At 40.7% G+C, this 27,173-nt stretch overlaps 1 protein-coding gene across 1 annotated transcript; it reads left to right on the forward strand.

The window, feature by feature from the left end:
- Window positions 1-6: 6 nt before the first annotated feature.
- LOC124064036 (potassium voltage-gated channel subfamily KQT member 2-like) lies at window positions 7-25,367 on the forward strand. Its single transcript, XM_046398228.1, has 16 exons — window positions 7-1,217; window positions 9,615-9,705; window positions 9,794-9,920; window positions 10,359-10,534; window positions 11,614-11,739; window positions 11,846-11,956; window positions 13,872-13,967; window positions 14,087-14,181; window positions 14,801-14,860; window positions 15,618-15,647; window positions 16,349-16,402; window positions 17,249-17,454; window positions 20,124-20,229; window positions 20,999-21,130; window positions 22,569-22,662; window positions 22,840-25,367. Exons 1-16 carry the CDS (start codon window positions 919-921, stop codon window positions 23,683-23,685), a joined length of 2,649 nt encoding a protein of 882 aa, XP_046254184.1. The 5' UTR covers window positions 7-918; the 3' UTR covers window positions 23,686-25,367.
- Window positions 25,368-27,173: the final 1,806 nt, after the last annotated feature.

Raw genomic sequence — 27,173 nt, forward strand, 5'->3', positions numbered from 1 at the left:
GACATGCGCACACCACATCAGCAACCTGACTTTAAGTGCTACTGGGACCTGGGATTGAAGTGTTTTCTTTGACTTTCACTCTTTTTACTCATAATGTTGCCTTAAGGTCACTGCACAGGAGCTCTCTGATCACAGCCTGATCCCTGGCTAACCTGATGCTGATGCCACGGGGAAACTGGATCCACTCAGAGCAGGCTGCTATACATTATGGAGTTGTTTATGTAGCATGTTAATATTCATTGTTTGAATGCCCAGTTAAATGAGGCCTGAGATGTCCTAGTGATATTGACACATACCTTCAGACTTTGTATGTGTCCGTGATGATTGCTCAGTAAAAGAATGCAAACTTGAAACACACAGCTGGGCATACTTGTAGCTGTCCATTACCCTGACTGAAGAAACCAGCTTGTATGAATATTCTATGAACCAATGAAGTCTTCATTGCAGCCTCTTTACTGGACTTGAGTGGAGGGGATGGGAGGTCATTTAGGGACAGAATCACATTAAAACACATTAATGATCCTCTCCTCCTGATCAACAACTTGGAATTGTTTTGCGCTCAGAACGGGAGCAACCAGATGTTACAATGCTGGTAGTATGTTCAGGTCGTCAGTTTAACTTTGCACTGTTAGTCGTTGCTTCGCTATTAAATGATTGCCAGACAGCCTCTTGATGGCCAACGCGATTAGACTGGAGTGAAAATTATGAGCGTTTCTCTCCTCGCCCTGTCTGTCAAATGGCCGGAAGGGGCTAACATAAAAGCATACACCGTGCAGTTTCGTGCGATTATTGCAATTGGTTTTCCAGAGGGACCGACACCGACGGCATTCACCACCAGCACACACCCCTCAGCACCGGTGATGCATCCCCGCGGCAAGGGCACGGACAACTCCTCTTTAGAGTCGTCTCGACTTTAGAATGGTGCAGAAATCTCTCAACGGCGGGGTCTACCCAACTCAAGCCGGAGAGAAGAAGCACAAAGTCGGGTTCGTTGGACTGGACCCCGGGGCTCCTGAATCCAACAGGGATGGGGCGCTGCTCATTGCGGGTTCGGAAAGCACCAAGCGGAGCAGCATCCTCTGCAGACCGAGGTCCAGCATCTCCGCCGGGAGACCCAGACAGTCGAAGAAAAATGCCAGCTATCGGAAACTACAGAATTTCCTGTACAATGCGCTGGAAAGACCGCGGGGATGGGCGTTCATCTATCACGCTTACGTGTAAGTGATGTTCGCATGTTGATTCTGTCACCGGGGCCTTTTACTTTGGGACACACCGCTGTTACCGTGTTTTTGTGTCTCCTTCTCCATTGATCAGATGGCGCATTAAAGGTTAAAGCGTCTACAGCCCGGTTATAGGAGGGGTATCACTTCACCTGCAGAACTCCTGCTTTAACTCTGCAACTCGGGCTTATGTCATGCTGACATGTCGGCTGGTTGATTTCCGTCTTAGCTGTTTATGGTGATGTAGGACATGCTCACAGTCTGTGTTTGACATGTGCTCATATTTTACACACTGTTGTTTATCACTGATCAGAGCTCCCACGCGTGGCGGCAGCGGGAGGCTTCAGCACCGCGGTGCGTGGACAGCTCCGCGCCGCGTCAGTACTCTCGCTAATTAACGTTGCAGTCCAGCTCTGCACAGTCAGGTGGAGTCCACAGACATACAGCATCTGTGCAGGCAGTGGGAGTGTTCCGCATACTACAGCTAGTAACCAGACAGTCTGTGAGCATGTCCTGACTACAAAATGCTGCTTTGTGTGTGTGTGTGTGAGGTCTTGGTTGAATACAAATGATAGACTCCTGTGATGCCATCCTAAATAAAATCGCTTATTGATTTGTCACCTCTGCTGAGTGTTCAGCATTGAGGCAAGTGGCTGCCAATGACAACAATCTTTTGAGGAAAAAAAAAAAATCTCTTTATCCTTTTAAGTGGTGCCGCAGCAATTTAAGTGATGTACTTATCCACTCATGCACCTAAAAAAAGAAAAACTAACAAAAGATGGATTTTAAAAAATAGTCAGAATGTGTGCTGCAGAGGCAAAGATGCATAGACTTAGATCCTGCAGTTCCTGTAATGCAACCAATAGCACGTTGCATTCAGGCCCTTTCCTGCCCACATCTTTCAAACCAGGTGTCAAAAATTCAGATTTTCTGTTACAAAAATTTGATGTAGTACTCAGTTACTACTAAAATGTGTAAAACCAGTGTAGTTTCCTTTTAATATATGTAACAAGGAGTACTTTTGTGCATCCTATTCAGGTGAGAGATACGTTAGCCTACAAGTGAAAAGTCAGGTAAACTGCAGTTAATAGTTTACCCTCCATCCTTCCAATTCAGTAAAATAATACTGCATGCCTGTTAGGTGCAAAGTTAAAATGGCCACAGCTTAAAGGAATTCACTGTACACAGCATATCGACTCCCTAGAGACGGCTGGATGCCCAGAAGAAAGCCTGTGCTTTAATGTGAAACCACACACACACACACACACATATATATAAGGCCTCAGGGTGCTTTTGAAATATTAACTGAATACTATAGCAGCCAGCTAAAACTCCTTCTTCACCATTTGTATTGCTTTTTTGGGAGGTCTTTATTGACCAACGTCATTCTCTGGAGATAGTGCAAGCTTCATGGCTGAATCTAGTGCAGGCAACGGTGATGTGGGGTTTTTTTTTTGTTTGTTTTTTTAAAAAATATAATACAGCATTTGGAAGCCAAACTCCACCAAGCAACCTAGTTAGAACAGGGTCAGTAGCATGTGTGCAGCCTAAAATCAGAATCCCCTGGAAAGCATGTTATAAATTAGTTAACAACTCTACAAAAAATTCTGATCCGATCTGAAAGGGGACACTACGCATGACCAGGATCATAAAAGTCACTCAGTTACAGGAAATTCAGACAAAGTTCACAATATCCCTTCCAGCCTGCAAAGTACATCTGCATAGAGTAACCACAACTCAGCCTCTATGCCGTTTGTCTGCTCTATACATCACTAATGGTCAACACACTTCGTTTAATCTCCCAACTCTTCCAGGCAACTGATTTATAAAACTATCATATGCTGACTTCATTCAAATGGTTTCCCCTCCTCCATTCCTCAGATTATCTCTGCTCCAAAAGACAGCGCTTGGCAAACAAAACAACACCCCTGACTTGAACTGACAAAGACAGCGTTGCAAAATGTGCCTGTGCTCAGACGACAGCTTTTTTCTTTCTGATGGGTGTCATCCTGAAATGTTGGCAGGTGTTCTCTTCCTGGGACTCATTTGTAAAGGATGTGCAAATGATCAATACCTGGAACATGAGTACATGTACCTGAGACTGAGGCCACCCTTCCCTTTGAATTCTGCCGCGGGTCCACCATCAGTTATAGGGGAGTGACACAGTGTTCCTAAATCAAGGACATTTTTGGGGAATTTAAACTTTGAGAATCTTGTAAAGCACATCTTGAATAAGTGAAAGGGAAAACTGAAACACTTTCTGTAGCAAAGGCTTCACCCATCAGCCTGCTGTCACAACAGTTACTGTGTGTCTGTTCTTTGTTGACACAACTTCTATAAGGAGGAATAATTTCAAAAATGTATCATGTTATTCCCTCATGCATCCATTACATCCTTTACTGTACTCTGTCTTAGTGACTGTGTGTTCCTGCGCTGATACAGAGATCAGGGCTCTCATATTTTCACTGATGTGGCTTCAGCAGGAACCTCATTACTGTGTGTTCTCTTGTAGGAAGCACCAGCTGTGTGAGAAAATTGAAAGGCCTCTGCAGATGGAACCTGACAAAACGTGTCAGTTCTGCACCAAAGTGGAACAGAGGACAACTAATGAAAAAGATGGCAAAGAGAGGAAGAGTTCAGAAAGTGATCAATCACTGAAAACAAAATAAATGTAAAACTCCCATGAAGTGATTCAGAATGACAGATTGAGGACATGGTCCTGTTATTCATCATTCTGCTGAGCAGGCCAGCTAAAGACAAACTGGGGAAGAAATAAGGCGAAGAGCCAAGCTGCTGAGATGTGACCCAGCGGTGTTAAGAGGGGGTTGAATGCGAAGTCCTGTAGTTGGGTTATGGGTGGGAATGGACTGTGTCCCATTGTGACTTTGATGAGTAGTCCCAGAAAGCTATTAGGATATTTAATATTTAATAGTCCTTCATGATGCTGGCTTGAGGGCTCCCAGGAAAACTAAGGGGTTTTCATTTGTCTGGGATCAACCAATGAGCTTACTACTTGTGCTGTGTCACACTACGAATTTTAAGAAATCTTATGAAATCTATCATCATACAATTGGTGGTACCTCTGGCCAAAGAAGCTGTTCAAAAGCTACAGAAGTTAGCTTTAAAATGTGTTTGTCACTAGACTATGCTGTAAATCTAGTGATGCTCATCATAAAAAGATCAAATTACTGATAAAATTGCTAAAACAACATAGCTGACTAAAAAAATGTTTTTTTTCATTCCAAAAGAGTTCTTTAAAGCAGCTTTTAGCAATATTTCTATATTCCCTCAGCTCCTCAGAGCTTTATTGGTCCTTCACTGTTTTGTTTCAGTCTCACTGTTTTTATTGCAGATGTTTTTGGTTCTAGCAGCCAGCTGTTTTGTTGGAATGTAGTGTCTCTGAAAATCCTGCTGTATGCTACTAACTGGGCCAGTCAAGTTCTTCCACACCAAACTCATCTAACCATGTTTTTATGGAGCTTGCTTTGTGCACTGAGGCACAGTCATGCTGGAAAAGAAAAGGGCCAATACTTTTGTCTATATAGTGTATCTTCAGTTGCATTATATATTACATTATTTGCTAATGCAGTTTTCACTTGACTGCGTACAAATAACATTATTTCTGCACATTTGGTAGGTATTAGGCTTTATTGTTTTCTTATACTATTGTTCTCTGCTACTTTGTCCTTTTTATTATACAAAAACTGAAAATCTATTTTTGTAAAACCTGTTTCCCAGTAAATGCCACTGTGTATACTGCATGAACTGTGATGTACCTCTGTGGCTCTTGAGGAACACAATGACAGCTGGTAGCCACACTAGCAGGGTCACTCGTGTATTTATTAGCACGCGATGAGTGCCCCAGAAAGCCATCATCACCCTCAAACGTCTCCCCGAGGAGCCCACTGCGTGGACACTGCAGTGCTGGCACATGGTCTTCACAAGCACTGTTTGCTTGGTGAAAAAGCAGTGTCTTCTGTATTTGCTCTCCTTGAGTTTGTTGCAGTCTAAATTTAGCGTGATGAGTATGTCTGGGTTTGGCAATGTTGTGCTGAGTGGGGAAAATCAATGTTTCTTTATCTGCAGCCCAGCAGGAAATGCAGGCCTTTTCTGCATCCAACAACAGTCCCCTCAGCTTGATTGATCGATAGTCACATTCCTGCTGGTGTCGTCTGGACCACAACAAGTGGACGTGTGTGTGTGTGTTTCTGCTCGTGGCTGTTTTGTTGACTGCAAGAGTGAATGTGATTTTCTCTGTAAATGGGATTTTATTGGGGACAGAGGTGCCACTCCAGATGAGATGGCACGTAAATAGATCTAGCCCTCTCACATCTGTGTGCTAGATACGATGCTGTTGCTTGGAAATGGACAATGGTCTATTAGCACTGATAATGGAAACACTGGGAAACAGCCAGCTTGACTCAGTTCACAGGTAGAAAGATCACCTCCCAACACCTCACAGAATCTCATTATGTACTTGGTTACATAATGGTTAATTCATGCAAAACATTTATAGTAAAAACAACAAATTATGGATTTAACAGGGACTGTGTACTGGGCTTTTTTAGTGTTTAGTGTTTCCCTCTGCTTCCACTCCTTATGCTTCGCTAAGCTTATCAGATGTAAGGTGTGGTTTCATATTTAGTGTTCAGACATGACAGTGATATCAAAGTTCTTGTCTAACTCTCAGCAAGAAAACAATGTTATGTTCAATGATTTTATTAAAAACTTTTTTAATAGAAAATTGAGGCCTTAGCACAATTATGCAAAGAGTTTGCATATGGTAGGCTGTACATACATTGCAGTCAGGCACTATAAATAACCCTCTTTGTGGCCAAGCTTGACTTTCTCATAACCGTGAGCTGCTGTGTATCCACAGACAGTGTGATGGAGCGGGACAAATGAAACTTTGGAAGCTTTCCTCTGCTGATGCTAAAGGGACTGATAGATAGGACTGATGTGGAAGCTAATTGTTTGACTGCTTCAGGAGGCAGTGTCTGTCCCTCGCCTTTATTGGCAAATGTCCTCATTAGTAGGTACTGATGGGCTTGGCAAGGTTGAGTTAGGAAAGTTGCATAATTAGACTTGCAGCCAGCTTCTCTGCATGCAACATTTCAGCAATCTATCTGTCTGTCTGTCTGTCTGTCTGTCTGTCTGTCTGTCTGTCTGTCTATCTATCTATCTATCTATCTGTCTGTCTGTCTGTCTGTCTGTCTGTCTGTCTGTCTGTCTGTCTGTCTGTCTATCTATCTATCTATCTGTCTGTCTGTCTGTCTGTCTGTCTGTCTGTCTGTCTATCTATCTATCTGTCTGTCTGTCTGTCTGTCTGTCTGTCTATCTATCTATCTATCCCATTTATGGATGTAATTCCAGTGTACACAAAAAAATGTTGGTCTTCAGATGGTGAAGTGGCAAGTCAATGTGACATATCAAAGCGCTGTAAATGACAAGATATGAAGTGTCTGACTGCTTGACTGACTGACCTTAATATGCCTTGAGGCTACAGCTGAAAAGACCAGGCATCTCAGAATCTTCACAATAAAATGTGTTTTTTTTTTTAAAACCTGGTGAAAGCAGGTGCCTAAATGGAAAGCATTTGATTTCATTAGATCACAGAATTATTTCAAAGCCTATTCCAGTGCATATTTCAGTGAAATCTAACACAGTCATAAAGTGTGCACATGTCATTTGCACCTTCACTCTTGGAGGAGGAGGTGAAGGAAGTGATATTTGGGCTCTAATGGCTGCTAAAAAGAGGCAGAAAGGTATTTTTGACATTCAGGGCACATAGCCTGATGCATTGCATGTCGGTACTAGTAAAAGAGCAAGCTGTCTAAAAGGACTGCAAAACTGAAGAAATCTACCTTTCAACAGCTTACATATAAGATTTAGATCGAATAATCCAAACTATACTGACAAGCTGCAGACAGACTTTGGACAGAATATAATAAAAGCTTTCTCGGTGCATGGAGAGCTCACTTTTCCCAAGCAAGTCTTGAATGCTGTAGCCATCAATGATGTATGAGATGCTAAAAACACACTTACACGATAGATGTTAGAGGGAATGACCTCAACATGACCTAACAAAGTAAAATGTACAGAACTGGTGCAGCTACAGCTAAATGTGCTGGGAACTAATTTAGATTTTTTTTGGTGTGTCTTTATACCACTGATGAATAATAATAAGAAGAATATCATACAGAATCTACTCTACCACGGACTGCTACATACCATTGATCCCTGCCTCTTCTCTCTGATTGGCTGGTAGCCAGCAGCTGCTGCCAAGAGTTTGATATGATAAACAGATCCTGACACAGCAGAAAAAAGAAATCAGGTGAGCCACGGTTGTGAGTTCAAATAAATTCTATTCAGCAGCTAAAGATCCAGATATTTAGATCAAAATGGAGCTCAAAGGACACCGAATGTTACACTTACGTTCACCAGGAGCACAGAAACATGGCTCCATATAAATGCTACAGGTGTCTGCTGGATGTGTAAATAACATGCAAGCCATAACAACCACACTGTGCCTCCACCTTTTTAAACCAACCCCTGTAATATAAAGGTATACATATGATGACTCTGTTACTTGCTGTATGCATGAGTGTTGCTCAGGGTAACATCTCAGATGGACGTTTCCTTTAACTGAACCTGACAAATGGTCTCTACATTACGTAAAAACTCCTATTTCATAGCCGAGATAATAATTGTGTCTAATACTGTTTATTGGTGAGCTACATTACTTTCCTGTGGGGTGCTCATTGAAGTGTAACACCTGATCTTGTGCTCAGGAGATACTTGCTGTCGTTCCACAGTATGTCTGCTTTGATTAATGTTGGTTGTTTCTGCGTCTTTTAAAGTCGAGCCTTGTCTTAGTATTGGGTTTCACCAAGCACTTTCCATTAGCTCTGCTTTGGATTCCTTCCAGAAGATCTTTTCTAAGGAAAGTCCCAGAGGTTGGGCCCTGCTGTGCCTTTTCCTTTTCAAATCACATGTTATCTTCCATCCAGTAAAGTGCTCTCCTGATGGTCTCAGCCAGTCTTGTGTAGATATGGCCGTATGGCTATGACATCCTAATTTAATCTATCTATCTATCTATCTAGCATTGATAAGTGACGTGCGCATTCATTCTGTCAAATGAGATTGGGCACATAGAAGCAGGTTGGTGACAATGTCAGCTGATGTTACTCCATGCTCTACACTCACTTCTTCTGTACATTTGTCTGCAAACATGTTTCTCAGGGTCACTTGAGGTATCTTATATGAAAATATATTTGCCTTTAAGTGACTGAATTTTACTCACCAGTTCAGCTCACTCACTCTAAGTGAGCTAAGCTACTGCCGTTGATGCAGTTTGGCTTGTTTCCACTAATAAAGGATATGCAGCTCTAATTATTCATCCAGTCCCCAGCTGTACCCACTTAAGCTTTAAGAATTGATTAGCAGATGGTACATTATGCCATCACAACAGCTGAACATTACATCAAGTATGGAAATACCTCAATGATTTGGTTCACCACTAATGGTATCTAGAAAGCTAGAAACTTATCACCAGCAACAATCAAACAATTTGTCTGCCATTGTATTGGGATGACTGCACATGTTTCAGAGGTGAATCTCAAAACCACAACACAAACAATTTAAAAATGCATATCTAGGAACCCACTTGAAGCAGGTGAGAAAATATGCTGGGTGACCTGACCCTTTAATATACAGGGTTTTTTTTCTGATATTACACCATCATAAGTCATTTTGGTATGTCTTGTATGTCTTGGCCTGTGTTTGCTGGACTGACAGGTATTGTCTGTATGTGTTTAAATTCAATGTAGCAGTTTGTCAAATGACATGGATGTTTTTTTTTTTTATTTAATTTTTGTCATGCTCAGCATAACTAGCTTTTGTGCCTGCATCCTGTTACTTACACCAAATGAAACACAACAAAGTCCAGGACTGCTACACCATAGTCCAGGGTTCAGTTCCTCTCTGTGGTTACATTTAGGCATTTAAGCACATTGGTTAAGGTTAGGAAAAGATATTTTCAGTTTGGGGAATAGTCACAAAATGTAATCTGTAGGAATCGCATTAACTAATCTGTCATGAGTTAAGAAATAATTCTGTTTGTTGAGTACTGATGACATTCTTAAAGATTTGTGTACATGAACACAACACTTGCCATATTTAACTTGTGCTCACTGCCAGGAAAAAACTGGACATCTCATATGCATTTACATGAAACCTAATGATTCAATTTTGTGATCTATGCTGCATTGATAAATCAAGCCAGAGTATACTGAACTTCCTACATGCATATGAAACAGGATTCGACAGATTTTACAGTGACGTACATTAAATAGAAAAGGAATGATTGTTGTATGTTCTTCCTCTCTCTTTCAGCTTCCTTTTGGTCTTCTCCTGTCTCATACTTTCTGTCTTCGCCACCATCAAAGAGTTCAAAAATAGCTCAGAGAGTGCCTTGTACATCCTGGTGGGTATCATTTTATCTGCTGTAAACCTATACTCCATATACATTCATGTCACATGGTTAACTCCTCCATCTCGGCCTTCTTCCACAGGAAATTGTGACCATTGTAGTGTTTGGAGTGGAGTACATAGTAAGGATATGGGCTGCTGGCTGCTGCTGTCGATACCGAGGATGGAGAGGGAGGCTAAAATTTGCCAGAAAGCCTTTCTGTGTCATAGGTGAGAAAACAGGGTCAGCTTGTGTTTTGCTGGCTGTCATTTCTCTCACCTTGGTCTCGCAGAAGAACATAGCACAAACACATCGCTGTGACTCTCCATTTTCAAATGCGGGATGGTTTAATAACCATCTGCTAGGCTTTCATGTGATTTTCACCACATTCTTTGCCTTGCCAAAGACAAGATGAAACTAGATTTGTAGTCTACTTTAATGAAAATTTGACACTAATACTAGTTGACCCCAAGTAATTTGGTCAACTGTTCAATTACAGGAAAACTGATCCTCATTGTACACAGTGGAGTGTTGTTAATTGAGTCTGACTTGATACACTGTATCTGGCTTCTGCTTTTTTCCAGTCAGAGTACAATTGATATCTAATATATATGTATATATGATAGTGTTTTTCTTTCTCTCTCTCTCTATCTCTATCTTCTGATCAGACATTATGGTGCTGATTGCCTCAGTATCTGTACTGGCAGCTGGATCTCAGGGCAATGTTTTCGCCACATCTGCCATCAGGAGTCTGAGATTCCTGCAGATCCTGCGCATGCTGCGTATGGACCGCCGTGGAGGCACCTGGAAGCTACTCGGATCTGTAGTTTATGCCCACAGCAAGGTGACCATGTCATGTGCTAGAGGCTTGCTAGGAGTTCACTGCTCCTTTAGTCAAACACCTTTTGCAATTATTTGGTTTTTGGGGTGTTTAAAACAAAATTGTATATGCACTGCAGTCAAATTATACAAAAATGTTCATAGACAATGAAGTCAGTCTTTCCAACCAAAAAAGACTTGATATGGCAAATAACATTTTACAGTAATCTGTACTATTAAAGGGTACTTTCTTCTATTGCCTTTTTGTTGGGGTGGCACGGTGGTGCAGTGGTTAGCACTGTTGCCTCATAGCAAGAAGGGTCCAGGTTCGAATCCCGGTCTGGGCCCTTCTATGTGGAGTTTGCATGTTCTCCCTGTGCCTGCGTGGGTTTTCTCCTGGTTCTCAGGCTTCCTCCCGCAATACCAAAAACATGCACATTAGGTTAATTGGCTACTCTACATTGCGTGTGAGTGAGGTGTGAGAGTGTGTGGTTGTCTGTCTTTGTGTGTTGGCCCTGTGATTGACTGGCGACCAGTTCAGGGTGAACCCCGCCTCTCGTCCGTAGTGGGATAGGCTCCAGCTCCCCCCGCGACCCTGACGGATAAGCAGTATAGAAAATGGATGGATGCCTTTTCGTTGATCATTGTCCACTTCTAACATCAAGCTGTATGTTGAACTGTTGCTGATGCTGTACATCTTCACCTGTATGAAGGGTGTCACATAGGTTTTGAACCATCAGTGCTGCAGCCCTTTCCCCTGTGATCTCTCTCAGTTTTATTTTAATGAGCTTTAAATTAAAACTATTTGTTCACACCAATAAGCCATGAAGATTGTGCAATCGTGTTTGTGTGTGTATGTGTGATGTGGTGAGATGGATGGGAGGGTGGGTGTGGGCATGTGTGGTTTCCAGGGAAATAAAGACGTCTATGAAATCCTTGGTTTGCCACAAAGGGCATGTGACTCACATAATCATGCCCAATATTATTACAGAATGGCTGTCTTTACTAAATCACAGAGCTTACATCAGCACTTTGCAAGGCAACCAAGATGACACTTTATTACTTCAGATTCCCTGATGCTTATTGTACTGGTTCTCCCCGTAGGAGCTCATCACAGCGTGGTACATAGGCTTTCTTTGTCTCATCCTGGCTTCCTTCCTGGTATACTCTGTGGAAAAGGAGTCCAATGATGAGTTCGAGACTTATGCTGATGCTCTTTGGTGGGGACTGGTAAGACTAAACTGACAAAACAGAAGGATCATTTATTAATTAAAATGTGACATAATATACCACAGTCCTCAAATTAAGTCGTGACTTTGGCTTGTCTTTTCACCAGATCACTCTGACCACCATCGGTTACGGTGATAAGGTTCCCAAAACCTGGAATGGACGCTTGCTGGCAGCCACATTCAGCATGATCGGGGTGGCCTTCTTTGCACTTCCTGCTGTAAGTATGAGGGCAAGTCAGGACTGCTTTGAACCCAGTGTTGTTAGCAAAAGAGTGATTTTAAAGTGCTGAGTTGTAATGGCTTTATTTGTATTCATTTAGTCTCTATCCATCATGGTGTTAAGTGCTCACTGAAGGACATTGTCTTCTTCCACCTCTCTAAGAAACAGTGTGTTTAGTTCTTGTCCTTGGGTTTGTTTTAATTATGTTTTAATGTTTCTACAGATGCTTCTCTTATCTGTGTTGTTTATTGTCTGTCATGCGTACTCGGTTTTTCTTCTGTTTTTTGAGAACATTAATTAAGCCCCACCAGATGGGCAGACAAACTCTGATGAATTGAATATACATAATTTGTATTATATCACTGTAACTGGTCTTTGCTAGCATATTCATGCTAATTTTTATTAATCAAAACCAATAATTTTAAAAGCTGTGCTAACAATGGGTCAAATGGCCATAGTGTGAAAGACGTTGCTTACAGTCATGAACCAACAGAGAATTTTCACTAGCCAAGCCACTCAGGTTAGCTCCAGGCAGCCTTTTAGCACCTTTCAACTCATTGTTTTGGTTTTATGGCATGCAGCTTTAAGTTTGTGTTCAGTCTCAACAGACACCATACCTTAATTTCTAGCAAGCAGCTCAGCATTACTTTATTTTTTCATTACATTATTTTCCCAGCATTAAAACGTAGTCACCCGCGACCCTGACGGATAAGCGGTATAGAAAATGGATGGATGGATGGATAAAAAGTAGTCAGTCAGTCTTGGAAAGTACATTTAAGCCAACCAATGAGTTTTCAGTTCAGTCTCTCAGAAAAGGATGCACTGTCTGTTGTGTTATGTATGTGTCCATCTTTGGTACTTAGGCTACAGAAGTCAGCTAAAAGCTTCCTCTGCATCCACAAAACTCTGCTCTTTTTTCCCCTTTGCATTGAAAATGCTCTCATCTTACGATAATGTAATTCCAGCTGCTGATGTATTTGTCAGCTGCTGATTGCTGTTTCACCTGAGATTTTAAGATGTTATACTCAGCAGTAAGCTTTGAGTGAGCAGCGAAGAGCCGCATCACCACTCAGTATCAGCACAGGAAACCAGCATTACTTTCCCACTCTGACTTCTGACTCACATTTTATTATATAATTTGTGATATTATGAATTATTCCGTCAGATTTGCCACTGGTCTCCAGATTTGCTACTGGTGTCCAGGGTTGGAATTGGTACTTAAAAAGTGTAATTTATTGCTTATGTTATTACTCCATGCCAATAGTAATTTGTTACAGTAATACCTACACAGAAAAAATGATGAATGAGCAAGATGCAAGGCACATCTGGCTTAAACTGATGATGAGACACATTTTCTCTTCAACAGCTTAATGGTTGTTAAAAGCAAAGTGAAATCTTCAACAGAGTTCAAACAGATTGACCCAAACAACATGTTGGCAAGACAAGAGAGAGGCTGACAAGTTTGTCACAGCAGCCCTGCAACATTGATCTGTCAACTTGTAATGTAGAGTAAAACTGACGTATACAAGATATATATATTTTTTTTTTATTTGGGGTTTTCTGTGATCGATGTTTTCCTAATTATCTGTCTGAAAGAATCAGTCATAGAGATTGGAATATTTCAACCATCCTCCGCTGCTGCAGAGGCCTCATCTTTGGTGGGGTGTATTTCCAAATGCATCACTTTGCTGTGCTGTCGTAGTGGATGTTTCAGGACGTTCTCACAGGTTTTCACAATCAAAAAGAATTAGTACCATTACCTGCATTGAGTAATGGCAATGTAAGTGTTTTCTTCTTCCAAGCAAGCTTGCTGCTTGGTGACGTGCATGTGAACGATTATGAATAATAAATCAAGGATTATGTTTTGACTCCTTCATTTTATGGACTCTTTGTATCACTATGAATCTGTATAGGGCATCCTGGGTTCCGGATTTGCTCTCAAAGTCCAAGAGCAACACAGGCAGAAACATTTTGAAAAGAGACGTAACCCTGCAGCAGGCCTCATCCAGGTATACATCCAAGAAAAACTGTACATAACAGCTCTATGTGCAGGTTTGTCAAGCACAGATAATCTCTGTTTTGTGTTCTTGACAAAAAGCTAAATAGACATTTTTATCCCTCTATCCAGGGTGCTTGGAGGTTTTATGCTACCAACCTTTCCCGTACGGACCTGCTGTGCACTTGGGATTTTTATGAGCAGACTGCAGCCGTTCCAATGTACAGGTAAGTGATAAAACTGCTTGAGTAATGCTGTGCATTATTCAGCATTTTTAGTAAATACAACTGTTTTGCCATATCACATTCTGCCATCTCTCTGAGAAGCTCAGAAAACTGAGAAGCTAAGGGGAAAACTGAGCCTATAGAGTATCCTCACCTTTTTGTATTCCACACTTTCTTGTTGAATCAGATACTACTGTGTGTTGTGGAGAATCACACTCACAGTGACTTATCACTTTCTGCTTTAATAAGGCTAATCGTGAAGTGCATGAGACTCCCTGTTGGCAGTGACACCTGAACCTCTTTGCTGTTCAAAAGACAACATTGCTACTTTGTTAAATTAACCACCAACATTTCTGTCCAGCTCTGTGAATCAGCAAATAACCCGCAGTGCTTGACCTTTTATGTGTCTTGAAGAAGAAAATCGCCGCTTGTCTGTCCTATTTAGTAATTACATAATGTTTGGTTTCATTCCAGTAGTAATTTGAGGTGAAAAGGTGGTGACCAGTAAAATAGATAACTGCCAAACTAAACAGAATTAGCTTTAAAGAGCCCAATGGCGAGCTTTACCCTTTTGTCACTGTTGAAGCTGTCTTGACAGAATGCTCTTTGTCTTTTTTCCCAGACTTATCCCACCTCTGAATCAGCTGGATCTGCTGAGGAATCTGAAGGGCAAGTCATTCAGGTATAAATATGACAGTGAGAGTGACTAAGCTAATGATGATGATGATCTCATGGTGACGAGGATCCTGATGACAACTTTTAATGGTGGAGCAATAATTCTGAAAAAGAAAAAGACACATTTGAAAAAAGAGAAAAGGGATTTGTTTTTTCCATGTTAAAATTAAATGCTATTATACTAACAAGGCCCAAACAGCTATGTGAATGTGAAAGAGGTTGCTGACGTCTGACTCTGCAGTTCCTTTCAGCTCTACTGAGCTTTATTGGGTATTTCATTGTTTTGGATTTTAGGTTAATAGCTGACAACTGTTTTTAGATTGATAAAACCACAGCACACAAACTGCTCACATCCAAATGAGAGACAGACAGACAAAATTAGCAACTAGCTGGTAAACATAGAATAGCATCTACCTGCTAAAAGGTCAGGTACTTCTCATTAGTTAGTGAAGACCAAAACAGAACTAAATTAGGGTGAACATAGCATTGATTAGAAGGACACCAACTGTTTCCTGACAGGTTCGCCATACCAGTCTAAAAGGTGAAACTATTTCACTGTTCACAGATTGTTTCCAAAGTTACTGCAGGTTTAAACAGAATATCTTTTCCATACACAGCCATATCTCATGGATTGGATTACATTATTTATCTTTTGTCTTATTTTAAGTAACATTCATATTGCTGTTGTTCTAAAAGAAATTTTCAAAGCTAAGTAACACGCGATTGACTTGCACTGTAATGGTTGGTGTCTTCTGTCCTCACAGGAAGGAGTCTCAAACAGAAACCTCTCCCAGGTCTGTGATCTCATTGTTTTTTGTCTCTCTTCACCCACCTTTGGCTTCTCTTCAATTCTGCTCTTAGCTGCTGCTGAGGCACTCTTCTTGGGGGAGTGTGTGTACAGTATATCTGTGTGTGTGTGAATGTGTGTGTGTGTGTCGTATATGTGGCTGTGTGTTAAGTGCCTCCTTCAAGAACGGTCTTGCTGCATTTGCTCACATGGTGCTCAAAGATCAGCTCACTTTGGCCTCACTCCCAACCGGCAGCTTTATTAAATATTCACTAATAAGCTGTTCTTTGATACTACAGCTTTCAGCATCTCCTCGGGAAAAAGTGATTTTGAACATGTCAAGAGCCTTGCTTGAGTTATATCACACTGTTTTTGAAAAAAGAAACAAGTGTAATTAATGACAGTGTAACACTTTATCATGACTTAGTTCTTTATAATCCATTTGCACACCCATTTGTGGAACTATGACATGAAATATCAGCCATAAAAGATTATTAGAAAGCTGGCAGCCATTTAAATCCATTCTATACGTGGAAATGTAATAAAGATTAAAAACTCATTTTAAACATGTTGCAAATGAAACAGAAACTATAGTTAGAATAAAGTGTTACTGGCATCACAGTATGGCACACACTGCTGTTTTTTTTTTTTGACTGTACCCACAGCTATTTTATCTTTTTGTGTCTCCTCTACTGCCCACCACTCCAGTAATGAAAATGCACACAAAGACAGACTTTGCGGTTGCTGTCCGAGAACTATTAGGTATAGTTGCTATACAGATACTAACACCTGCACTGCAAGTCTCTGTCTCCTTACATTCCTACCTCTGTTCCTCTCCCTCTTTAAACACAAGTAAAGGTAGAGGAATCACAGAATAACAACAAAATTGAACTGTTGTAGTGCAGCTCTCAGTGATGTCTTCATGAAAAACTTTATGCTAAGAATCAGCTCAAGAGCCAATCTGCCCACGCCTTTTACCTTTTCATTTGAAAAAAAAAAAAACCCAAAATGCAGATATACATCCCTGTTTACCGCCCTGTCACAGCTGATTTATGGTTTCTGTTTAATAATGTCTTCATGCAGTTTATTTGCTTGCTGCCTTTTTTGCCTATTCAGCCCTTATAAACCTCTGTTGAGCGGGCAAGCTGCATATTGCGGAGTAACTAACAATGCTTTTCCTTTGACTGATTCCTGTGTGTCAGGCGGAGCATACAATACGATGGTGAATTATTTTGCATGATTTATGTTCACTTTTTGCATATAGTGAGACGACAGCTCTTCCTTTTGAGATGCGCACTGTCACTTGGCTTCCCATGCATGCTTGCTTGTAGCTTCCTGCTGCTTGCCTGACCCACTGAATGCTCCACTATGTTCGTATGTGGACATGGCTCCTTCCGCTGTAGGACATTGCCCATTTTGCATTGCTGCTGAGGTAAGATTTGTTATCACATCAGTGCTGAATTTGACAAATTCCCACATTAAACAACCAAGTAGGATAAATAAAGAATAAAAACATCTACTTAAAAATAGTTATTTATCTCAATTTAATAATGTTGTTTAAAATGTTAAATTAGTTACATATCCCCTCTCGTTATTTGCTCCCTGTAGTCGGAAGGCCAGCCTGAAGGACAAGGTATTCCCCAGTCCTTCAAAGGCTCCTGTGGCTAAAGGGAAGGCACAGTCTCCCGGGGCAGAAGATGGGGCTGAGGCGAGTCCCAGCAAGGTCACCAAGAGCTGGAGCTTCACTGAGAAGAATCGAGGGCCAAAACAGGCCTTCAGAGTCCGAGGGAGCACCTCACGGCAAAACTCTGAGGGTGAGGGAACTCCACACAGTTCACACATGTAGAATCTTGACAGCATCACTATCTCTGTATTAGGAATAGCCAATAGCCAATTGTTCATAGTAACATAATTTATTATGTACTCTGAAAGACCAAACTCAAGAAAGAGAAACTCGATATTTGTTTAATATTTGATAGATGTTTCACAGCTGTTTCAAGGAATAAGTCGAGATTTTGCAGGATGAGATTATTTGCTTTTTTGAGAAAATCAATTAGACTCACATCTTCTTGATAAATATGAAGCTATGAAAATAGGTCCAGTTATCTTAGCATAGACACTGGAAGCAGGGGTAAACAGCTACAGTAGGTTGGCTCTGTCTACAGGTAACAAAATCCACCCAGCACTCCTGCAAAGCTCACAATTCAACACGTTGCATTTTGTTTAACCACATCACTGCTTTGAGCTTTGAGGTGTTTTGCATAATATCATAAATGAACATAGTTATCAACATAGTTCCAAGGCCTAATATCTAGAAATTAGAAAATCAGAAAGTTGTGATCACCAAAGTGTTTATCTAGATGTTGAGATATTTCACATACTTGGCAACAAACAAACAATTTGTGATAAATGAACTTTGCAGGTGCCGCTGGGTGCATTGTCTTAACTTTGGATAGAGACAGGCTAGCTGCTTCCTCCTACTTTCTGTATTGATGCTAAGCTAATTGCCAGGTTGCTCCAGTTTCTCCATCTTGATCCAACATTAGAGAGGCTTCAAGGATCTGAGGATAGAGAGCACTGTATGCTGTACAGACTGTACAACCCTTTGAAACGACATTATGAGCTGTGGCCATAGAACGAAAACTGACTTGACTGGCAAAACTTCTCATCAGAAAGAGAACAGGCCAAAATGTCAAACTATTCCTTTAAGCCAACATGACCCGCTCCATGTTTAATTGTTGGGAAACTCTGGGCTCTGTTATGGTGTTTCAGATCCTTCATTTTGATTTGCAGAGAGAAACCTTTATTTTATCTTTCAAGTACACACAACAAGTCTTTATGAAGAGGCATATATATTTCCAGTATTTTGGCAAGAATGTGTTTTTACAAACCTAGTCTGCTGCCATATAGATCACAGGTTTGTTAATAAAACCATATACTGTAACTTACTCAACATCACAGGGTGGCTCCGTGCCAGCTGTCTCTTTTTGGATGGAGGGTGTTGATGCCACTTATAGTAATCAAGCCTCTTTAAGATGCTGTCATTGTGTAGACTGTGCAGTAATTGTCATGCAGGTACTTACTATATGGGATACACTAAAGCCAACATTTCAGCACTGTGTTGGGGAGACAGAGCTCTGTTGGTCTGGATGCATGTGTCCACCAATCATTTATTGCTAGACAGCCCAGCCACATCCATATGTCATCCAGGTCACTGTATCACAAGTATACTTATTCTCCTTCACCATTTCTTTGCCTTTTAATTATGCAATTTAAATCAATTCTCATTAGTTTTTTTTCTTCTTCCGCTTCATGGCATGTTAAAGTGCTGATTGAAATGCAGGACGAAGACTTTGGACTGAAGAGTTCTCCAGGTTAGACAAGTCATCATGACATGTCTTCAATTTAGAATGTAATATGCAGTGTAATGTCTAGATGTATATTTTATAGTATATTTATCATATCAAGTTTTCTGATATATACAGTTTGTTAAGCATAGATCTAAGAACAGATAGAGACCAGCCATTTCAAACATGAACCAGAAATCATTCAGTGAACTCCACATGATCCCATGTTTGGAATTGATTTTTCTGCCATAGTCATCCAGCTAGAATCCATAACAAATCTTCTTCCATGTCTCTCCTCTCTCTCTTTTTGCAGCAATTGAAGGTTTAATAAGTAAGACATTGGAATATTTTGTTGGTTGGCTTCCTTCTATGGGGGAAATGATCAAAACACAAGTCAGCTTCACCAGTCAGACAAACCTGCATGCTGACACCTGCTGAGATTTGTCTGCTTGACATGAACCCTTTTTGTTTTGATTTTTGAGTTTTCCCAAAGACGACTGAAGACTGAAGCATGATATTAACTGAGAAAATGCATGCACTGATTTAAGTATTTATTAGGATGCTAAGAACTACATATCAATGAGTACTTATTTTGAGGTAGGGAAGTTAATCACGGGTTCAAGTCAAGTGGTGTGCCAAGATAATCCAAAAATGATGCAGAGACAACATGCCCAAAAACTTGCTTTACGTTGCATGAAGAGACCTCACTTTCCCTACCAGATTCTCCTCTAATTTCTGTTAAGCAGTGATTAGGCCTTGATACCTTTGCTTCTGTGCAATATGCTTCAAAATCCATCGATGAACTTTCTGGCTAAACTAAACATGCTAATTACAATGCTAATCTAGAGTGTAATTGGTGGTGGGAAGAGAGTACTTGTCATTAAAGGTTATAGTAAAGCTTTATCCCATCAGCACTATCCTTCAATTCTGCACCAAGTTTGTTTTTTGTTTTTTTTCTGTTGTTCCACGAAGCCCGCTCACTACATACACAGACTGGCTAAATGGCTTCACACCAACTTGGTTATTGAATTTTGCACCTTCAAAGCTAAAAGCAACAGCTCTGCTTTGCTTCTGCTGTGGATGCTGTGAAAGCAGATGAAATATTCTTTAAGAGTGTCTTTGTCTTTGCTCTGTAGAGGCGAGCCTCCCAGGAGAGGAAATTGGTGATGATAAGAGCTGCCACTGTGAGTTTCTCACTCAAGACTTGCCATCAGGCTTGAAGGTTACAATAAGGGCAATCTGGTAAGGATTCACTTTAATGCCCAAGTTTTATGGTTCTCCAATGTTTACTTCACCCAGAGATAAAATAGGCAAATATGCTTTGTGTTTATATCATTTGCTTTGCTTTGTGGTCATCTGTGGTGCACAAAGCTCTGATACTGTTTAAAAGATAATTCCACTTTATTATAACATAAGCTTTACTTTTATTAATTTTGGTCATTGGTCGTAAAATCTGGGAACATAGTGACATTGCTAAAATGAAATTCGATGGGACAAGAAACACAAGCATCAGTCAAGAAAAAATAACAAAGAAATTGATGAGTAAAATTATTTCTGTCCAAGTCCACTTATGAGATTTTTGCTGATTATTGAAGTGGTGGAAAACACTGGAACAAAGAAGCGAGTGGGCCTTGAGTTAAGGTTATTTTGTCAAACTATAAAACTAACTCTCAGGTTTTAATGAGTTATCCTTTTATGAAGGAAAACAGTTTTCCAAATCTGATGTGTTCATTGTTATGCCAGAACTTTTTAGGGAAACACATTTCGACATGTCACTGTAGGGGAAGCACAACTGTAAATGATGATGGCTGAAGTCCACTGAAGTGCTTCAGTTTTCAGTTTTCATCTTGGCATTGTTTGTGCTGTCTTACTGTCACACTGTGATGGCTTCCTGGGAACACATGAATAGAACAGAGCCGTGGCTAATATCGTTAGTAATGCCTGTGCTTTTCCGACGAGTCAGAATGTGTGCTTTGTGAAAATTGTCTACTCATGTGTTTTCCTCCCTCAGCATCATGAAGTTTCTGGTGTCAAAGAGGAGGTTCAAGGAAAGCTTGCGACCGTACGACGTCATGGATGTGATCGAGCAGTACTCTGCTGGTCACCTGGACATGTTGTCTCGCATTAAGAACCTGCAGTCCAGGCAAGTGCACATTCACCATACGGTATATTTGTACCTGTTTAATTCTGACTCCTCCTCTTGTAATTTGTCTCAGAGTGAAAAATTTGTCCAATGGTCTCTTTCACTGTGATCCTAAATGTCAGGATTAGATAGTTAATTAAAATTCAGAATAACAGAGATGTGTATCAGTAGTGCAGTAGTTGTGGTTTTGCTGGATACACACATGTTGTGACACATAGGTCACATGATTTGCCTGTTTCATTGGTCCTGCTACATGTGCTGTATTCAGATCTGTATCTGTGACAATTATATATCAAGTTATAATTCACTTCTTCAGCTTTGAATGCATCACAAATTCATTTAGATATTTTAGATATGACATTGTAGCACTAACGTTGTTGGTTTTACCTCCCTTCAAATTAACTCCTCACATTTTGATCTCCTGAAGGTCTAACATGTAGAATAAATGTATTCCAACAGTGAAATACATGCACTTTTCATCCATGAAGCAAGTCAGACTCACCATATGTGTGGTGTGTGTGGAATATACTGGAAACTTGTTCTCCATAGCAAATGTGATTCCCACGTTGCTTCATTTTGCATTGCACTCATATCGTCTCTGTGTGCCTTGCCAGGATAGATATGATTGTTGGGCCCCCTCCCCCTTCAACACCTCGCCATAAGAAGTCCACTGAAGGTCCTAGGTTAGGTTAATAGACTGCACCTCTAGAATGACCATTTTACCAGCATTATTCTCCTTATACCATAGTCCAAGTACTATAGCAGTTACATGCTACCTTATTATTTTGATTAATGGAACCTCTTTTGAGATCAAGCCACGTGACCTGTCTCATTTATTTGGATAAGAGAAATTTAATATAAGAGGAGGATTTTATATTGAATTAAAACCAGAAAAAGTTGTGCAGTTACTTTTGCTCTCATGTCACACTATATTATACCAACAAAACAAAAAGCAAGACACCCTGCAGTTTTCTCACTGAATGTTAATGAGCCATGTCATGAGGCCTTACTCAACAGGGGTTTGACAGTGCTGGATGCTTGCTCTCACACTGGAGAGACAAAGGGAGAGCTCCCCCAGTAGGATGCAATGGAAATGAAGCATGAAGCACAACAAAAGCATGTCAAGTGATGCATTTTAGCCCCAGACAAGTTGTCCACTCTCGTCACACTATGTTTGGTTTAAGACTGCCTCATCGCATAATGCATGCATCCACAGCATCCACCTGAACTCAGTACATTAACAGGAAATGCTCAGTGTCATCATTCATTCATTCGTTTCAAACATAATTGTAGCTCACTGAGTATCATCAAAATAAAGGCTGTCTTCACTTCAATAGTTAACATTATAGCATCATGAACTTAAGCTTCAACAAATTAGGCCCATGTGGCAGTATAGTGTTTTTCTTTCAAATCATATGTTACATTTCTCAATTGCTAGAGTTGACCAAATAGTTGGTAAAGGTCCAAAAGCTGAAGGAGAGGCTGCGGAGGACCAGAGCATGATGGGACGTCTTGTCAAAGTGGAGAAGCAGGTATGTACTTCTGTCTTCCATACAGGCTGGCAAAAATCACGCGAGTTGGTTGGTTTATGCTGAGGTCAGTCATCGGAGTGTTTGTAATTTATGTTGTAATATACAGTATTTCAGTATATTTTAATTCTGGTGATGGAAGACCATTTCTTCATTGTGTGCTTCTCCTTTTCACTGCAGGTGCACTGTATGGACAGAAAACTCGATTTCCTGGTCAATGTTTACGTGCAGCGTATGGGCATCCCTCGTTCGGAAACAGAGGCCTTTTTCAACTCAAAAGAGCCTTATCCAGCCCCGCCTTACCACAGCCCGGAGGAGAGCAAGGTGGAGAAGGAAGATAAAGAGGAAGTGAAGGAGGAAAAGGAGGTGAAGACATGCTCAGCTGTAGACGTCCCATGCTCTGATGGGTCGTTGGAAAGGAAAGATCCTTTATTGGGTCGGTCCGTGGCAAGATCAGTGAGCACTCCCTCTGGCAGCCACAGCCGCCCCTCTACCTCCTGGCAGCACCAGCTGCAGCACCCTCTCAGCCAGCCTGCCTGGAACAGCAGCGTGGCCAACACCCCCTCACCAGTCGGAGGCAGCGGCGATCATTCGCCCACGCTGTTTCGCCTTCCACCTCCTCCTGCTCCGGCGCACGACCGATCCTCTTGCAGCGGCAGAGAGAGCAGCACCCAGGGCAGGAGGCGCCACAGGAGGCAGAGGTGTCAGCAGGATGCCACCGCTGTGGAGAGCGACACATCTCTATCCATCCCGTCTGTTGACCATGAGGAGCTGGAGCGTTCCTTCAGTGGCTTCAGCATCTCCCAGGCCAAGGAGGACTTCTTTGGGCCTTCTTTCTTTACAGGCTCAGGAGGGGGAGCTGGAACAGGGACTGAAGCCGCAGCTGGACCCTCACTCTGTCCCAGGGTCAGACCCTTCATAGCAGAGGGTGAATCAGACACAGACTCTGACCTCTATGCGCCCTCACCTTTGTCGTTCACTGGAGAGGTCTCATGTGGTGAGAGGGCATGGCCAGGACTGAAGTAGGTCAGGAGGAGACCAGTCAACAGAAGACCAGTCGTGAGATCTTGTAGCCAACTGACTGACTGTTGTTGCTATTACAGACTATTTGATGTTAGGTGAATGGTTTCATTTTGCTGTTTATTACTGAAGATGGTAGAAATATAAAAACAAATGGGTTTATCAACATTTTTTGTGATGTAACACAAGCCAAGCTTAATTATAAGTGAATTGTATTCATCAAGGTTTTTATTTCAACAGAGAAATAGCAGGTTTAGGAGCATTTCTTTAAATCAGTTGGGGACATTCCTGTCATATTTATTAGTGATGAAAGGTACATGAGAGTATAAATGTATGAGAGACACTTAATTTTTCATCAAACTTATACTTTCACATTGATTTGTACAAAACATGCAAAAGAAAATCACCTTGATTTCTTGATTTGAATAGTGAATTTTTAGTACTTACTCAGTTACGCCAATCACTTTAACTTTTAAAACACCATGGGAGTTAATAACGCAAGGTTGTTTTATCACATGGTTAGCATAGTATCTTGATAACTTCTATACCTTTGAATGACTTGAGGTGTTATGATGCCAAAACCTTCGCTGTATGATAATCAATTAGTCAATCTCGCAGAGTGAAAAAATGTGCTTGCTTTTCAAAATCATTAATTCAGCTTGGTGTTTACTGAATACTACAGATGAACTGCCCTCAAAGTATTGCAGACAACTCCCTCATCAACAGACCAGTGACCCTGCAGCATGGCATGTTAAATGGTTGAGTTCAGGACTGTGTTGAGCAGGCTGCAAAATGAGACGACGGCTGTGAAAAGTCAGCAGAAAAATTGTGTTTTTCTAATATACAAACAGTGAAAGGAGTGAATAAAACATGAAAATGTGCATGCATGAATGGTTTCAAGCCACCACGCATTTTTTATGGGGCTTTGCTTGAATTCAATCATGTGATATAGCCTGAGCTTGCTAATTTGAGTAGCTCTTCTGTTTTGGGCAAATATGTCCCCAAACTGTGTACACATGAAATGAAAAGGCAGATGTGTAGTATCACATATCAAAACTATATGGGCTCAAATGAACATTAACTGATACATTTTCTATTGTTGCCACACTCCGTGTATTGTTGAAGCTCAGACGTGATGTTAGCCTGCAGTGAATTGGTCAGACATTTAGACTCTCTGCTGCTATATCAGATCTGCACTAAATAAAGAAATGCAATAAAAAGCAAGCAAGGCAATCAAGAACCACCCTTTACCAACATTAACATGGCATTGTGTTCCACACAGATCCCATTGTTTTGTAAGTAAACAAATTCATAACATCATTATAAACATTTCATCAATGTAGTGCGAGTACATTTTCCAAGTGTTTCGTAATAGGTTCTGTGGTTTGAGAGCAGTTGTTCCATGTTACAGATTTAGTCAGTGATTATGTTAAAAGCATGGGATTCATTGGGACATCTGAAGCATGAACAGTTCTTCATAGAAAATCAACTTCAGCATTTTAGTATTAACAAAGAAACACGATGAGATAGGAAATATCATTTAGTAGAAAACATTTACGCAAGGTACATCATCCACATTTTTCAGAAAAGAAGAAACAAACCTGCTGGCATGTTTTCTACGACCCAAAGACAGGACCTGTAGGGTTTTACATGATACACTAGCTCTTAGTTTAACACCACCGTGTAACTGCACCTTCTTCAATAATAAAACTTTGTACATCACTGAAAAAAAATTCTTTTGATCTTTGGTCTCCTGTTTTTATGCTCTGTGCCAATAAAGCAACACTGTGACATGTTGGGAGATGTACAGTAGATCAGCACTATGGTGTAATATCAGCTGTGTATCACTAGGTGGCAATCGAGAGCTTCAGTTGAGTGAGTCCTTGTTAAAAATGTGGGTGGCAGAGAATCAACATCTGATTGACCGACTTAACAAGCTATTAGAAACCCACAGTTATTAATTAAATCAGTAATTAGATTATTATAATTACAGTTAATTCAATATTAGAATGAATTAAATTATTCATTATTAAATAAATGTTTATATTTTCAATATTATCAAACAGAAAGGATGAACGCCAGTCAGGGGGATTTTTCCCAACCTGACAACTAAAACATTGTTCTTACTGGCTTATACCAGGTATGCAGTATAACTGATCTGATCAGGCATTAGTAAACAGGTTACTAACCATAAATGACACTCTTACTTACAAACCCTTTATAAGTGAGGGAGCTATCACAAATTCTTACCTGGAAAACTTTTCCACAAGATTTTGCAACCTGGCCTCAGGGATTTGCTGAGCAACACTTTACTCACAGTCTACATTCCAGTTCATCCAGAGTTTGTTGTGTTGTGTTGTGTTGTGGTCAGGGCTCTGTGCACTCTTTTGGTTCACAATATCATTGTCTGAAGTAATGTTAAGAGTTCCCTTAAATGGAACGAAAGGGCCTTACCCGTATGAAAAACAGTCCTAGTCCTAAGATACACGAAAGCATGTGGCCTGTCCATATACATTTGGCCATATAGTAGTAAATTAAGCCAGTGCAAGTTTCTGCTAGCGTATATACGTCAGCAAACCATTGATTTATTCAATTCTATTGCCTGACAGATTTTATTTAACAACCTATTTAACAACCATTGGCTAAAGTCAATGAAATAGAAAAGGAGTGTTACCATGCCACATGGTCAGCTCTAGGTCAGCCAATTTGTTAAGTGTCGTGAGGTCCGGATTTTAGTTGAAAGGGTGATACAAATAAGAATTGATTGGCTCATTAATAAAAGTCAGATGATGGTGATGCAGCACCTAAGGCTTATTTACTCTGTGTAGCACCAGGGGAATAGGACAGGGGACAAACAACAAGCTGAGTCTAGCATATGAAATTAAATCTATAAGACATTGAATCGGTGCACATTATCCTTAACCAGAATGGAAAATTCAGGCTTATTACAGTGTACCAAGGACAAAACCCAACGTTTTGCTGTGGATCATAACAGCAAAATGAATTTGTACCTTTTAAATCCTCAGGGCTGCCGCTTTTCTACATCAGGCTGTGGAGCCCATCTGCTTGGGACCTTTATTCAAAGATGAGAGAATTATGCTTAAACAGCATCATTAGATAGAGGTAAGACATTGACCCTTTGGTGATGAATGATAAGACCCAACAATCAATGAAAACCATTAGTGATCTGACACTTACGAGGGAGCTGTCAGGAGGGAGGCCCAAAACAGATGGACTCGGTGCATTTTGGTAATGACACATGCACATGTTTCACTGCTCAGCACACTGCCAGGAATGCAACAAAATGTATCTCATCCAGCAGCCTCATTGTACACATTCACATTTATTTTCATCTCTTCATAAGAACAAATGACGCTGATACTCTCTGAATCGATTGTACTTCAAATGTATAAATAAAGGAACTAACATTGTGTTTCTTTAAATGAGCTCAGATCAAATCTTAAGCCATAATTTGCTTTAGATGACTTTCTACA

The sequence above is a fragment of the Scatophagus argus genome, chromosome 8 (genome assembly GCF_020382885.2).
Source record: "Scatophagus argus isolate fScaArg1 chromosome 8, fScaArg1.pri, whole genome shotgun sequence".
Taxonomy (NCBI): Eukaryota; Metazoa; Chordata; class Actinopteri; family Scatophagidae; genus Scatophagus; species Scatophagus argus.

What these genes read in the sequence shown, in the direction of transcription:
- LOC124064036 (XM_046398228.1), top strand. Translation starts at nt 919, where the DNA reads ATGGTGCAGAAATCTCTCAACGGCGGGGTCTACCCAACTCAAGCCGGA. An exon ending in AAAGCCTTTCTGTGTCATAG is followed by an intron (nt 9,921 to 10,358) that starts GTGAGAAAACAG and finishes TCTTCTGATCAG; the next exon opens with ACATTATGGTGCTGATTGCC. An exon ending in ATGCTCTTTGGTGGGGACTG is followed by an intron (nt 11,740 to 11,845) that starts GTAAGACTAAAC and finishes TCTTTTCACCAG; the next exon opens with ATCACTCTGACCACCATCGG.